Source organism: Mandrillus leucophaeus, unplaced genomic scaffold, assembly GCF_000951045.1.
Source record: "Mandrillus leucophaeus isolate KB7577 unplaced genomic scaffold, Mleu.le_1.0 Scaffold282, whole genome shotgun sequence".
Taxonomy (NCBI): Eukaryota; Metazoa; Chordata; class Mammalia; order Primates; family Cercopithecidae; genus Mandrillus; species Mandrillus leucophaeus.
In genome coordinates this window covers 612,000-627,970 of record NW_012102943.1, presented here as the reverse complement: position 1 = coordinate 627,970, position 15,971 = coordinate 612,000, and the positions used below count along the sequence as shown (strand labels likewise).

The window sequence follows — 15,971 nt, the reverse complement described above, 5'->3', positions numbered from 1 at the left end:
GTCTCTCGGATTCAAGCAATTCTTTTACCTCAGCTTCCTGAGTAGCTGGGACTACAGGTGCCCGCCACCATGCCCAGCTAATTTTTGTATTTTTAGTAGAGACAGGGTTTCTTCAGCATAGCAGGAAGACAAGGAACCCCTTGGATGAGTTCCTATTCCCTGCAGACAAAAGAGAAACTTCCTGCCTCTGTCCTCACCCTCACCCTAACTCGAATGGCAACTAAACCCAACTACTCTTTCTGATTCCCATCCCAGCTCGCTCTCTAGGGTGCTGTTCCGAAGCCCTTCTCTTTGCCAGTGGTGTCTTTTTCCCCAGAAGCACATTTACAGTTCCTGCCTATGCTGCCGGGCTCAGCTCGGGTCTCTCTTCTGTACAAAGCCTCACCTGCCTCCCTTCTCCCTGGTGTCTGTTCTTGGGTTTTTCTTTTCCTTTTTTTGAGACGGAGTCTTACTCTGTCACTCGGGCTGGAGTGCAGTGGTGCGATCTTGGCTCACTGCAACCTCCGCCTCCTGGGTTCAAGCAATTCTCCTGCCTCAGCCTCCCAAGTGGCTGTGATTATAGGTGCCTGCCACTACACCCAGCCAATTTTTTGCATTTTTAGTAGAGACGGGGTTTCACCATGTTGGCCAGGCTGGTCTTGAATGCCTGACCTCGTGATCCACCCACCTTGGCCTCCCAAAGTGCTGGGATTACAGCCGGGAGCCACTGCGCCGAGCTGCTGGGTTTTTCTTAAAGACAACAATCTATTTTTGGTGGTGATTAATGTGTTGCCTTATTTTCCCCGAGACATTATTTCTGGAGGCTGAGATCCATACCAGATTCATACTTACTTTCACCACTGCAGTTAACACAATGCTTTATATATGATAGATGGCATTTGTTGAGTGAAAAAATGAATGAGAAAGTGTGAGAAGCTTTACCATTACAGCTTGAAGGGGACAGTTTGTACAAACCCGCCCTCACAGCAGAAGAGTAAACTAGGTGACTATCTGAAAGGGCTTCTCTGATCCTAGGACTCTATGGCATTTGACTTTTTTTTTTTTTTTTTGAGATGGAGTCTTGCTGTGTTGCCCAGGCTGGAGTGCAATGGTGCGATCTCAGCTCACTGCAACCTCCGTCTCTCGGATTCAAGCAATTCTTTTACCTCAGCTTCCTGAGTAGCTGGGACTACAGGTGCCCGCCACCATGCCCAGCTAATTTTTGTATTTTTAATAGAGACAGGGTTTCACCATGTTGGCCAGGATGGTCTCAATCTCTTGACCTCGTGATCTGCCCGCGTCAGCCTCCCACAGTGCTGGGATTACAGGCATGAGCCACCGCACCTGCCCTGACATTTTTTTTTTTTTTAAATACAAAGTGTATCAGGGACTTCTGGCCTCTTATGGTATGGTGTGACTTTTACGGTATTCACTTTGTATCTTTCTGTTACAGGGTTTGGGGCTTCTATTTTTTTTTTTTTTTAAATTTCCTCTGTTCTCTCACCAGTGTTTGTCCGTCATAGTTTGGTTTGTCATCCTCTGTTGCAGTTTTGGGGTCTGAGTCTTTTGTTTTTTTTTTTTGAGATGGAGTCTCCCTCTATTGCCTAGGCTGGAATACAGTGGCGCGATCTTGACTCACTGAAACCTCTGCCTCCCGGGTTCAAGCGATTCTCCTACCTTAACCTCCTGAGAAGCTGGGATTACAGGTGCATGCCTCCATGCCCGGCTAATTTTTGTATTTTTAGTAGAGACAGGGTTTCGCCTTGTTGGCCAGGCTGGTCTTGAACTCCTGACCTCAGGTGATCCACTGCTTCGGCCTCCCAAAGTGGCGGGATTATAGGTGTAAGCCACTGCACCCAGCCAGGTCTGAGCCTTTACAATGATCAGTTCAGTGGTTAGAACCAGACCCAAATATACTTGGAAAAGGTAGAGTGTCTGGAGAGAGTTGGAGCAGGCAGTCAGTTGGAGCACCCCTCTGGTCTAATCTCTGAGAGAAGGGATTCTCAGAAATGTCACAGAGAGTAGGGACTTACAGCACAGTGGATAAGAGGGGGAGCTCTGGAGTCAGACTGCCCAGATTTGAATCCTGCCCCAGCCCTTTACTAGCTGTGTGACCTTGAGCAAACTGCTTGATCATCTATAAAATAAAATCTTACAGGATTGTTGTGGAAATAAGATAATGCATATAAATCACTGAGATCCTAATAAAAGTTAACTGTCATGGTTATCATTTCTTTGGCTGTCTTCCACTTCAGATGGTTCCAGACCTTGATCCACCTGTTAAAAGGCAACATTGGCACAGGACTCCTGGGGCTCCCTCTGGCAGTGAAAAATGCAGGCATCGTGGTAAGGGTCTGCATCAGTAGGGGGAGTGGTGACAAATTTTAGGAGACAGCTTTTTGTTGTTGTTAAAATGTACTTGCTTTAAAACATTTTAAATAGAGAAGCATTTTTTAAAAATTCAGTTGACAGAAAGCAGAATTCAGACATTCATTCACCTAAAGATATTTATTGAGAGTGTTCTGTGTGTTAGGCACCATTCTAAGCTCTTAGAATACATCAGTGAATTAAAGATTCCTGCCCTCATGGAGCTTACTTCATGGTGGAGAGGATGTACTGAGATGGCTCGAGCAGTTTCTGTCAATAATATGAACTGATGAGTTAGTTACAGATGTCTGCCCATTTTCTACACGGTCCCCCATGCCTTGTTCCTAAATGGCCAACTGCAAGAATCTTATGTCTTCTTTTTGTGATTTACCTCCAGTTGACTGCCTGCCCAAAGCCATTCTGGTTTCTTTTGGAGTTGAAGAGAGGCTCGGAGATGTGGGTTGCCCTTAGCTAAATGCAGTCTTTCTTGATCTGGCATTGCTGTAAAGATAACTTACTCGTCTCGCCTCACATCCCTTAGCCCAGCTCTTCCCACAGTCACAGGAGCCTTCTATTCTGCTGACGTGCACCAGTCTCAGAACAGACTTATCTTATGTCCTTCTTCTCCACATGACTAAATCTCTCGAAAATGTGCTAGAGTTCAGATAGAGCCCATCTCACAGAACTAATCTCCACGATCACATTTCTCTCTCTCTGATGCTGGGCCCAAAGTTTTGTCAATGAAAAGTGCCTTAGTAGCTTTTTAATCATTTGCGAACTGAGTATCCATTGGGTTCACTCCTAATTCTACCTACTTCTCTCTCTCTCTTTTGTCCGCAACACCTGTCCCCAGATGGGTCCCATCAGCCTTCTGGTCATAGGCATCGTGGCCGTGCACTGCATGGGGATCCTGGTGAAATGTGCTCACCACTTCTGCCGCAGGTGAGAGCCCTCTGCGCCACCTCTCAAGGGACAAATTGTCCTTTTGGGTTCTGTTATCAACCCTGAAAATGAGCACTGATGCAGACCACTCTCAATTCTTTACACTGGCTGGAGGTAGCGGCTTAGGATTGCAGCGTTTTCCTTTCCCTGGTTATTTTTGTGTTCTTTTCTGGCTCATTATCATCTGTTAAATTGACTTATGCCCAGTGGGTAGACACTACATTCTAATTTCATGTGCGTTGTCATGTTTACCCCATTGAAATGATTCTACCACATGGTTGTTAATTATAATAAAAGTAACCATCCTATCGACTTAATACTTCTGATCTTTGAAAGCACGAGGTACAGGACTCAGAGTGGCACCTCCAGGGTGACAGGTGGGAACTGACCCAGGTCTCAGTGGCTCTGTTGGTTCTGTCTAATCCACATGCTCTGCCTTTCCTCTTCCCTCCTCCTCTTCTAGGCTGAATAAATCCTTTGTGGATTATGGTGACACTGTGATGTATGGACTAGAATCCAGCCCCTGCTCTTGGCTCCGGAACCATGCACACTGGGGAAGGTAACTGATTTCCTCCTTCCTTTCAACTGTGGCCTCCCAGTGTGAGGCCTTCAGACGGGGAGGTGCAACATGGGAGACAGTGTAAAGCGTGGAAAGAGTTGCTGTTTGGTTCAGTTGCCTTGGGCTGTGGCTCAGCTCCACTGGTAGTAAGCTGTGACCTGGGGCTGGGTAACTTCTTTTTTCCTTGGGTTTCAGTTTCCCTATCAGGAAAGCATGGGGCCTGGCCTGAATGGTCTCTAGAGCCATTCCAGCTTTGGCAGTCTGTGACCAGTGATTGTTTTTGATTCACTCATTTGTTCAACAAATGTATTTAAGCACTATCTTATAATTGGAACAAAACAGTTCTAGGTAAGAAGGGGAGATTTCCTGAAGTAAATTATGTGGTTCCTACCCTCCAGAGGCTCGTAGTCTGTGTAAGGAAAGAGATATCTGGGAAGAGAAGCCAGGGAATAAGATAAGAGACCAGTAGTAGGAGACACTTGTAAGAAGAAAGTGTCATGAGCTGGGAATACATCCTCAGCGCTCAAAGAAGGAGGAACTTTAAAGATTCTCTTGTCGGCTGTGGCAGGTGAGAAACGCGCATGAGAGCTGGGAGCAGAAAAGGCTTCAGGAGAAGGTGAGGTGAACTAGAGCAGGGTGTGGAGATGAATTTGGAGGTGGGAAGTATTTGCAAATTTCTCCTTGTGGTAACTCTTAGATGTTTGGAGGGAAATATTATTTTTGTTTTTTACATTTAAATGTAGGAAATTGATACTGTCAAGGGCTAAAAATTCTTTAAAAAAAAAAAAAAAAAAAAGAACCACATTAAAACTATGTTCTCTAGAAAAGTTCCTTTTTGTGGCCATACAGGAAACTTACCTTCATTCATAGTCACCTTTATCCTGTGATGCAGATTATATAGTTCTTTTGGCCAAATTATTTTCTGTAACTGGGAGAAGCTAGGTTGCCAAGTGACCACCATGAGTTGGGTGGTTGTTAATTCTTCCTTCCTTTCTTACTACTTCCTTTCTTCTTCCCTCCTTCCCTCCTTTCCTTCTTTCCTTTTAATAACATGTGTGTTATTTTAACATGTGCTCATAGTAAAAACTTTGTTTTGATCAAGACAGGATATAAAGTAAAAAGTGAAGGAAAATTTTGGTCACAGTTGCATGGGTAGCCTTTTGGAATTTGCTGTATAAGTAGAAACATACACATATTCTTAAGTTTTTTGTACAGATTGACCATACTATGTATACTGTTTGGAAACTTGCTCTTTCCCCTTAAATGTCTGAGACATTTTTCTGTATCAGCAGATAGAGATTTAACACAGTCTTTTTAATTGCTGTGTAATGTTCCATTTAAGAACAGTCTATAATTTAATCACTCTCCTTTTGATGATCCTTTAGGTTCTTACCAACTGCTATTGTTCAACCAGCAATCTGTTTTTGGTACATCAGTTTCTGTGTCCTTAATGTGGGACTTGGTTGGTTCTTGTATCCAAGTTAGAGAGACAGTGAAGGAAACTACTTCTGGTGTTTTATGTCAAAGGCTCCCTGTAACTTTAACAAAAACGTGTGAGATGGGATAGTTGGGCAGATGTGTAGAGAGGAGGCTAAGGGGCTGGGCAGTGGTCATGGTGTCTGTGCATGTGTCTGACCTCATGCAGCATTCCAGACAAGAAGCCAGGAAGGGGATGTTGGAAACCACGCAGACAGTACCTCCCTCACCTTCTTCCCAACGTCCCCGACCGGTGGCACCTAGCATGGTTTCTTCTCCTGCCAGGGCATGCTCATCCCTGTCACTTCCAGGAAGGGTCTGTGATGGCTTGGGGAAAAGCACTGTTAAAAAAAACACCAGGTACAAGGTACACCATTTGGGTGATGGTTACACTAAACGCCCAGACGCTACCACTATGCAGTATATCCGTTTAACAAAACAGCACTTGTACTCCCTAAATCTGTTAAAAAACAAAAAGAAAAAACACCTCCCCTTCTGGGAGTGTTGCATTTGTATTGTAACAGTCTTTGTATTCCTTCCTTCCCCATCTCCAGACATGTTGTGGACTTCTTCCTGATTGTCACTCAGCTGGGATTCTGCTGTGTCTATTTCGTGTTTCTGGCTGACAACTTTAAACAGGTAGGCACCTGGTTAAAAAAAAGCAAAAGCAAAAACAAAAACAGGAGAGAGGATGGCAAAAGATGATTGAAATTTTTGTTTAGGATTTTTGCCAAGCCAGCTTTTGTCAACAAAAGAGTTAAAGTTTTAACATTTTACATAGAACCACGTCTTCTGTTTGATTCCCAGGGAAAGAGCTCGGGCATAGAGAAACCGCTACATGTCTTGTCCATCCTCCTGTCCTAGGTACATATGATCAAACCTAGCTCAGACAATTGGGTTGCTGATGCTAGTTGTGAAGATCTCTAAAGATGGCTCACTGGCCGCAGATTCTAAAAGGCTTTGTTCACACATGTGAGCCTTTCCTCAGGAACCTGTTCCAGCAGAGGATCCACCGGCCTCTGTTGTTTGAGAGGTGTTTCCGTTTTCTTCCTTCCCCCTCATTCTAGGTGATAGAAGCGGCCAATGGGACCACCAATAACTGCCACAACAACGAGACGGTGATTCTGACCCCCACCATGGACTCGCGACTCTACATGCTGTCCTTCCTGCCCTTCCTGGTGCTGCTGGTTTTCATCAGGAACCTCCGAGCCCTGTCAGTCTTCTCCCTGTTGGCCAACATCACCATGCTGGTCAGCTTGATCATGATCTACCAGTTCATTGTTCAGGTATGTGCCTAGGCCCTCCCCTATCGTCTTAATTCAATATTTTAAAAAGGCCAGGTGCAGTAGCTCACGCCTGTAATCCCAGTACTTTGGGAGGTCGGGGCGGGTGGATCACGTGAGGTCAGGACTTTGAGACCAGCCTGGCTATCATTGTAAAACCTGTCTCTACTACTAAAAATACAAAAATTAGGCGTGGTGGCATGATCCTGTAATCTCAGCTGCTTGGGAGGCTGAGGCAGGAGAATTGCTTGAACCTGAGAGGCGGAGGTTGCAGTGAGCCCAGATCACGCCGCTACTGCACTCCAGCCTGGGCAACAGAGCAAGACTCTGTCTCAACAACAACAATAACAACAACAACAAAAATATATATATATGTAAGTAGACTGTAAATAGTTATATGTTACTACTGGTATATCTAGATTAGAGGTTCTTATCTTGTGCCCTGCTGACATTTTGGAATGGATAATTCTTTGCTATGGGGCTGTCCTGTGCACTGTAGGGTGTTTAGCAGCATCTCTGGTCTCTACTCAGTAGGTACCAGTAGCAACCCCTCCACAAGTTATGACAACCAAAAATGTCTCCAGATATTACCAAACCTCCCTGGGGGGCAAAATCGCCCCCCACCCCCCAGGAATCACTGGTTTAGACTTTTTTCAATTAGATGGTTAATTCATGATCATTCTATACAACTGGAAAACAGAGGAAGCTATTAAGATTAAAATAAAAATTAATTTTTCTAACATGTATTTAGATAAGTAATTCCTTATCAACTCCAGTTAATTTTTGTCAAAATTATAAATTCACTTGTTCCCTGCCCTCACTTAGCCCATGCAGGCAAGTCTGTGGGGTGGCATGAGAGAGAACATCTGTATACAGATGGGTAGAAGATCAGGAGATCAGGCTAAGAAAAATGTGCCCTTAAACACTATGACTGTTCGTGAAAATGACAATGCATTTTCTAAGGCTTGAGAAAAGGAAAAAAAGTAAAAGCAGGTAAATAAAAGAATAACTTAAAAACGATACTTAAATTCAGTTCCCCAACTAATTCATCAGTACATATTCATTAAAATGCAGACAACACAAATACCTCTTGAATACCACGTCCCCACCCTGAGTCTCTTCTCAGGGACTCGCTCTGTGTGATTGGTCTGTCTCATTCTAGATCCTGTTAATGGATTTACAGCCCATGTAATGTATCGAGAAATACATTAAAATATATTTTGTTTTCGTTTTTGAAACATAATTTTGTAAAGTTACATGTTCATCTACCTTGCTTTTTTCCACCTTAAAAATGCCTTAGCGAGCCTTCCAGGTTAGTATTCCTGGCTCTGCTTTGTTATTGTTAGCTGTCACATTGTATCACAGAGTAGAGATTTGCTGCCGTTTATTTAACCAGTCCCCACTCAGTGGCTATCAGGTAATTGATAATTTTTAGTATTATTTCAGTATTAAGACAGTGAGATGTTCTTACGCATTCCTTTTTGTGGACTTGTATAAATACTTCTTTAAGATATTTGTCTAGATGTGTAATTACTGAAGAGTGTGCACTTTTGATTTTTTTTTTATGTTACCAAGTTGTTTTTTCCAAAAGCTAGTTCCTAATTTCATAGAGACTCCCTTCCACAGTATTTACACGCCTGTTTTTCCACCCTTAACTAATACTGGATGTATTAGTATTATTTATATTATATTAGTATTATTTATATATAGTATAATTATATTAGTATTATTTTGGTCAGTCTGACAGGTGAATATTACCTCATTTTCATACAGTCTGCTTAACAGTGACCCAGTCATCCACTGATAGTTTCCAGGAAAACAGTGGCTCATAAAAAGCAGAACTTATTGTGCTAAGCAAATGACATTATCAGTTTAGATTAACATTGTGCTCTGTGAATATTGACTGTTTTTTCATCATGGTAAGTCAGATGAGTGGCAGATATTGACTGTTCTTCTGCAGAACTATTTTTTTAAACATAGAATAAATAGTTCTTCGCGTCCCTTTTTTATGAGACTGGAAGGAGGGCCTGTGAATGCACGATAGACCATTTCCATTACCAAACAAGGAAGGGTAAATATTTACCCATGATTTCACATTGTAATTAGAGCTCTCAAGAGCACCTTGGATACACTCCAGTGGACGTTAAAGATGAATTGAGTGACACCACTCCCCATAGACAGGTACACCTGCTGCATTTAGTTTTAAATCATTGCAGGTAGTCGGGCTGTGGTGGTTGCCATGATCAGAGGGCTGGGATGAGAATTTGGGTTCTTGTAGCGTCTCAGTCCCAACCAACTGGTAGTATCCATCCAGAGTGATGTCTATTTATAGTACAACCAGGACACAGAGCAATGTCTGCATAAGGGCAGCCCTGCTGATTTCTTGAGAGCAATTCCAAGTCTTCCTCTGGGCTTAGCCAGAAGTTGTGCTGTGATCAAATAGTGCCGTCTACCCGGAGTGCAGCATGGGGGAGGAGATTTGGCTGTGTTTTGATGTAGTCACTGCCCATAGTGTTGTAATTGCTTCATTTTGATGTGTCGTACAGCTAAATATGCTCCCTCTAGGTCATTTTTGTTGCTGCTGCCTCTGCTGCTTGTTACTACTGTTCTGTTTTGGCATTTTGCCTCACTTACCATGAGGATTCCCCTACTGTTCAGTGTTTCTGATTTTTGTTCCTAATCCTAAGCACGTACATGACTGTTCCTTTTGCCCCTCATGCACGTGCCATTGTAGGTAGCAGACCAAGGTCTTCCACCTGAGCAGGTTCCCTTCTGTCTTCGGCATGTGGAGTCTCAAATGGAAGAGTTCCAGGCAGAGTGCTTTGCACAGAGGGAGCTCCCAATAAATGTTTTATCACTGCATATCGTTGCTTCTGAGATGTATTTTTTCATAGTTATAATAGTTTCAGAATTACAAGAGTACATCTCAGAATCCATGTGTACATTTAACAGCATTTTCTCAAAATACTGTTATTATTATAATTGATAATATGGTAAGACCTCACATAACATCATTGATACGTTCTTAGAAACTGCAATCCATGAAATGTATGTATAGCAAAATCAGTTTTTTTCCTCATCAATGTTATAACAAAACAGCATTGAAGGAAGTGACTACATCGTTTCACTTAAAGTCTCAGTTTCCAAGAACCTATTCACGACGAGTGAGGAGTTACTGTGTTGTAGAATTAAGGAGCTATGTTGATAACAAGCTGATTTTAACATGTATATTTCTTTATAAATTAAACTTTTCTCATTTAGTTGGCTGGGTAAGTAGCAATCAGTAAGTGTGTAGAATAATACACTCCTTCTGCTGGCATCATTCCTGCAATATCCCCAGACATGGATTGTGAAATTCCCGGTCTGATACTTGAATCTGATCTGATGTATGAACAAGAGCAGGAGTCATTCACTAACCAACAGATAGTACCTATTTCCAATAACTTATGTCACATTTATGACTCAGGAATAACTACAGGGCACTCTTGCTCTCAAGTCCCATTGTAGATGAAAAATACCTATTAGCCTGTCTTCATTCCACGTATTGAAATGCTTCTTACGAAGAGACCTAACAGATTTCTTAGCAGGGGCCCAGGGAAACGTATTTATTTAATTTTTTTTTATTTTTTCAAAAGCAGTATCGCTGCTTTGAAATCTTTCAAAGAGAAGGCTGTTACAGAGATTATTAATAGATCTCCTTTTACTCACCTGAAATTATTCTGAAGCCTGTTAAGAGCATGCCCCGTATTATCCAAATATCCATATAGTTAAATCAATTTTAAAACATTGTAAAAGGCTGTTTGAACATCAATTTTCATTTTAATTGAAGCAATGTATGCATGAGGTTTAGAAAGCCAAATTTTAAAAAGAGAGCAGTTTGAATCCCCCCTCCCTACCCTGCCCCTTCCACACAGTCTGTTACTGGAGACTTGTTTGATGGAGGATTTTGCAGCTATACCTCTGCATTAGTCAGGGTTCTCTAGAGGGACAGAACTAATAGGATAGATGTACATATACAGGGGAGTTTATTAAGGAATATTAACTCACGCGATCACAAGGTTCCACAACAGGCCGTCTGCAGGCTGAGGAGCAAGGAAGCCAGTCCGAGTCCCAAAGCTGAAGAACTTGGAGTCTGATGTTCAAGGACAGGAAGTATCCAGCACGGGAGAAAGATGTAGGCTGGGAGGCTAAGCCAGTCTAGCCTTTTCATCTTCTTCTGTCTGCTTTTTAATCTGGCCACTGATTGAGCTGGCAGCTGATTAGATGGTACCCACCCAGATTGAGGGTAGGTCTGCCTTTCCCAGTCCATGGTTAATGTTAGTCCCAGTCCCAGTCAAATGTTAGTCTCCTTTGGCAACACCCTCACTAACACACCAAGGAACAATACTTTGCCTCCTTCAATCCAATCAAATTGACACTCAATATTAACCACCACAACCTCCTTCCTTATACAATCTTAACATTGTACCTGCAGTTAACAGTTGCCCCCTTTTTTTTGGCCTATTTTTGAAAACATTCTTTTTGCTCTTTCTCCCCACATGTTCCAACACTCCTATTGTGTGCTTCTTGGTAATACTTTCAAAGTGCTCAAGCTCATTGATAAGAATTTTAAAAAGGAGAAGAAAAGAAGAGGAAAAAGGAAGAGAACCAATCTGAAAATTTACCACTTTCTCTTCCCTTCCAGCTTTATCTTTGGTGTTAATGTAGTTGTATCAGAGTGAATATATAAATTAAAATTAAATTTTTTTCTCCCTAATATTTCATAAGTAGATTTTCATGTTCTACTTAGTTGTCTCAATTTTTACTTTTTAGTAGTGCATACTGGCCAGGCGCAGTGGCCAATGCCTGTAATCCCAGCACCTTGGGAGGTTGAGGCAGGCAGATCACTTGAGATCAAGAGTTCACAAACAGCCTGGCCAGCATGGTGAAACCATGTCTTTACCAAAAATATACAAAAATTAGCCAAGTGTAGTGGTGCACACTTGTAGTCCTAGCCACTTGGGAGGCTGAGGCACGAAGAATTGCTTGAACCCAGGAGGCAGAGGAGGTTGCAGTGAGCCGAGATCTCGCCACTGCACTCCTGCCTGGGCAACAGAAGGAAACTCTGTCTCCAAATAAATAAACAGTGTATATATTCTGTGGTTTAGCTGGTATGTTGTTAATTACTTAACTGATCCCTTGTTTGGGATCTCTACTAAATATACAATATGTGCTTGTTTGGGAGCATTCATGTTGTTTTCAGTTACTTTATTAAACAGCTTTGCTCAGTGTTTTTCATCTTTTGATTTTTTTTCTACTTGAATTCACTTTCTTGGGATGGGATTACCTCGTGAAAGAATGTGACTCTTTTTATGCAAGCCCCAACATTTGAGTTTTTAATAATATGTTGGGCTTATCTTTCCCCCAAACAAGTGGGTTTTTCTTAGCCTGAAGAGGAAAACATACAAAGGTTAAATGTCCCTAAACATGTCAGGTATTAGACTTTCTTCCTTTAGAGAATCTCGGATTTGTTGAAAGGTATGACCTCTCTGATTCAGAGTTCAAATCTTGAATTTCTGTATAGCCTTTTGCTTTGTTTTGCTTTCTCTCTTTCAGAGGATCCCAGACCCCAGCCACCTCCCCTTGGTGGCTCCCTGGAAGACCTACCCTCTCTTCTTTGGCACAGCGATTTTTGCATTCGAAGGCATTGGAATGGTAAGAGCTGCACTGTGATTTGGGCTAGTGTTCTCTAGTGCCCTTGGTGTCCTGCAGGTCTGTTTCAAGGAATGCTGAGGAAACATTGTTAAAATTACCTTCTGAGGCCAGGCGCAGTGGCTCACACCTGTAATCTCAGCACTTTGGGAGGCCGAAGCCTGTGGATGACTTGAGGTCGGGAGTTCGAAACCAGCCTGGCCAACATGGTGAAACCCCGTCTCTACTAAATATACAAAAATCAGCTGGGCATGGTGGTACACGCCTATAATCACAGCCACTCGAGAGGCTGAGCCAGGAGAATCGCTTGAACCAGGGAGGCGGAGGTTGCAGTGAGCCAAGATCATGCCACTGCACTCCAGCCTGGGTGACAGAGCGAGACTCTGTCTCAAAAAAAAGAAATTATCTTCTGTGACTCACTGGTCAGTTAGTGAATAGTGTTTTGGGGATTCCATTGAGATTTCCCAGCTTCAACTTTTCAAGACAAATTATATGTAATTTTAAAATGTTTACATTCAAGGCCCCGTCATTGCACACTCATCTCCTATGTGTGCAGTAAGCAATAGTATATGGCAATCAGGAAGGCAAGGTCTAGAGTCAGACTGACTTGGGGGTAAGTCCTGGCTCTGCCATAGAGTAGCTGTGTGACCTTGAGCAAGGGCTTCACCTCTTTGAGCCTTCATTGTTTATTCCTGAAAAGTGAACTTAATGATTCGTAGTTATTAGGATTAAATGAGATATGTGCAAAGTGCTTTGCACAGACCCTGACGCATGGTAAATGTTTAATAGATTTTAATTTTATTAATATTATTTTATTATTGAATCAATAAATGTGTGAATAATTTCTCTGCCCTACAACATTGGTTTGGTGTATTTTCTGCATGCAAAAAAGCAGCCTTCATTCCTGGCTCAGCATGCTGTGATTTCACCGAATGCTTTTCCTAAAGAGGAATCTACCCCTCAATTTTACCTAATTTGAATTTTATTTGTATTTTTCATTATAATGGTACAAAACTCTTCTCTGAAGAAAGTTATTCCTGGCCAAGGGCTCCACAAATGGGAAGAGCCTCTTCCTGGCACGGCACTTCTTTCTCTTTTTTGATTTTCCAGACACCTTATTTGCTTTTAAGAAAACCTAGAAGCTGTACACATTTTTTGTCAGAATCGTGAGAAATCACCCAGGTGGTGTTGATGGAACACGTTGAGGCTCTGACCTCATGGGGGAGGCTTTGGGAGTGATCACATGTAAATCACTGATCTCTTTGAGGTTTTATACCTTGCCCTGTGCTTTTTCTTGGGGCTTTTCATTGCCCATGAAGAGGATCTCACTTTAATTCAGAAACACAAATGGTTTCTTGCTGCCGGGGCAGAAGCCTGAGCAGGCCCATATTTCAGCAGTGAGAAAGAGATCCCAAGAACTCAGGACTGGAAAAAGGAGGCTGAGAAAGTGTGGAAAGATGCCCAGAGACCTTGGGTTCCTGGGCATCCTAAGGGACCTCGTGCTAAATTTTTAGTAGCTTTCCCTAACAGCACAGTGCAGAAATTGTTTGCTTGGTTTCATCACCACTTGTACACAAAGTTATTCTGCAAACATTATTTGTCTTCAAGATTTCTTTGTATTTCTACTTTTTTACAATAGAGAGAGAACACTGCTAGATTGACTCTTGGTTTTGGATCTAGAGCTTGTTCATTGCCTCAGCGTAAAGTGCCAGGCTGCACACTGTGTATTCATCGTGTGCTCTGTTTTCATGCAGCTGTCACAGGCCAGATAGGACATGGAGGAAATGGGCTCCCTGCCCTCTGGCTCTTTGTATTCTTGGTATGAAGAAAACTGACAGATACATTTAGAAGCTGTTTCTAATGGATGTGGATTAACTGAAGCTGGAGCACGTGGTAGGGGACACTGGGAGCCCCTGGGAGCACCAGGCCTGCAGCAGAATCGTGTTGGTGTGTGCAGCACACATCCATTGTGCCTCATGGCCGCAGGCGCTGCAGGAAAATAAGTGTAATAACAAGATCAAAGTTTTGTGGCACAGCTAGACCTTGCCCAGTGTTGCTCTTCCGTATTAGCCATGCCAGATCCAGTTCATGGCAGACCGTGAAGATCCTCACAGTCACACCATTTTCCCAATTCCTGAATAAACTCATTTTCATAGGGGCCTTTCCTTTGCCTTTACCAAAGTTAAAGAATGTCCTCTGTTATGACGAAGGAGGCAGCAAAGGTCAGTGGTTTGTAATAGGAGTCTGGAAACTGGGCATTGTTAAGTACCCGTGTCTCGAGATCCTCTATGAAGTCATGCTGTCTTTCGCACCGCAGCTTCTCTCACTTGGAGGTTTAACTTTTCGCTGCTCGTGCTTGCCCCTGTTAAGCTAGAGTGGCAGTTTTCCCTGACCTATATTTTGCATTCTTTAGACAGGTAGCAGGAAGCTGTGATCTCAGGTTAGATGCCAGGTGGGCATGATGTGGGAAGGCCTTCTGATCGCCATGTGGCCTCACTCACAGGGCAAGGGACATTCCCAGCCTGCAGGGATCCTGCAGCAGGAGAACAGAGCACTGTCCTGAGCCAGGAGTCCTGGGCTCGTGTCCTGCCCACCCTTACTTTTAGGACTTCCTGGCTAGGCAGTGGGCTGCGGAGTCCCTTCTAGTCCCAAGAGCATAACGTCTGATGAAATAACTTTAAAGAGGAGATGTGCTTCTGGAGAATTCTAGAGATAAAAGAGTTACTTTTTTTCTGAGGATTTTTTTTTTTTCTTGGCCATTAACTTTGCTTTTTTCTGCACTTTCTCTCCTCTCTCACTCCTCTCCCATAGGTTCTACCCCTGGAAAACAAAATGAAGGATCCTCGGAAGTTCCCACTCATCCTATACCTGGGCATGGTCATTGTCACCATCCTCTACATCAGTCTGGGATGTCTAGGGTACCTGCAATTTGGAGCTAATATCCAAGGCAGCATAACCCTCAACCTGCCCAACTGCTGGTACGTTAGGGGAGGATGGAAACCTAGGAGCACTGGATATTTTTAAAAACTAATGAATCAGAGTGTGGATTTTTCCTCTTATCTCTTAAACCAGCCCACTTCACTCTAACCCACCGTCTCCTGCCACTGCCAGCCCTCACTGGCTGTCCTGGACTGCATTCTGTTTGCGTTATTCATGTAGAGCCTTCTGCTGAAGCCAGTGGTGCTGATCAGCCGATGGATAAGCCATTTCTCCTTGGAATTCCTAAGCTCAAAAGGACCGAGTATCTAGTCCATTCACTGTAAACCATTCCAAATGGACAGGGAGATGGGAGGGCAAACCTGCATTTGGTTCCCAGCATCAGTTGTGCCTCTCCCTTGGTAGTCACAGGCTTGATATGCAGGTGGGAGCATCTCGCTGTGGGCTGGGGATTGTTGGGAGTCCTTTTGTACCTCTCTTGCATTGGTGAGTGTATTATAGGGAAATAGTGAGCCATATTGAAATGCTTCCTGAAAAGGTAGATGATGTCCCAGGGCATGTGCTGAGCAACCATCCTGTTTTGAAGATTAATCATCTCATGGTGGAGAGCAGCTGTTAGCAGACACTGAGAAGCTTGTTGAGTGCCCTGTGGATCAGAATCACCTTTCAGTCTAGGCTGGCTGATCTGCCTGGGTGTGCTTTTTATTTTGTTTTGTTTTGTTTTATTGTATTGTATT

At 43.1% G+C, this 15,971-nt stretch overlaps 1 protein-coding gene across 2 annotated transcripts in view; it reads left to right on the top strand.

Moving 5' to 3' along the window:
• Positions 1-15,971, top strand: part of SLC36A1 (solute carrier family 36 (proton/amino acid symporter), member 1) — a 47,038-nt gene that overhangs the window by 16,495 nt on the left and 14,572 nt on the right. For both annotated transcript variants that reach the window (XM_011985300.1, XM_011985301.1), the window contains exons 3-9: positions 2,235-2,325; positions 3,200-3,288; positions 3,752-3,847; positions 5,878-5,962; positions 6,391-6,609; positions 12,202-12,300; positions 15,109-15,275. In XM_011985300.1, coding sequence (XP_011840690.1) covers positions 2,235-2,325; positions 3,200-3,288; positions 3,752-3,847; positions 5,878-5,962; positions 6,391-6,609; positions 12,202-12,300; positions 15,109-15,275 — 846 coding nt within the window. The remainder of the gene's footprint in view (positions 1-2,234; positions 2,326-3,199; positions 3,289-3,751; positions 3,848-5,877; positions 5,963-6,390; positions 6,610-12,201; positions 12,301-15,108; positions 15,276-15,971) is intronic.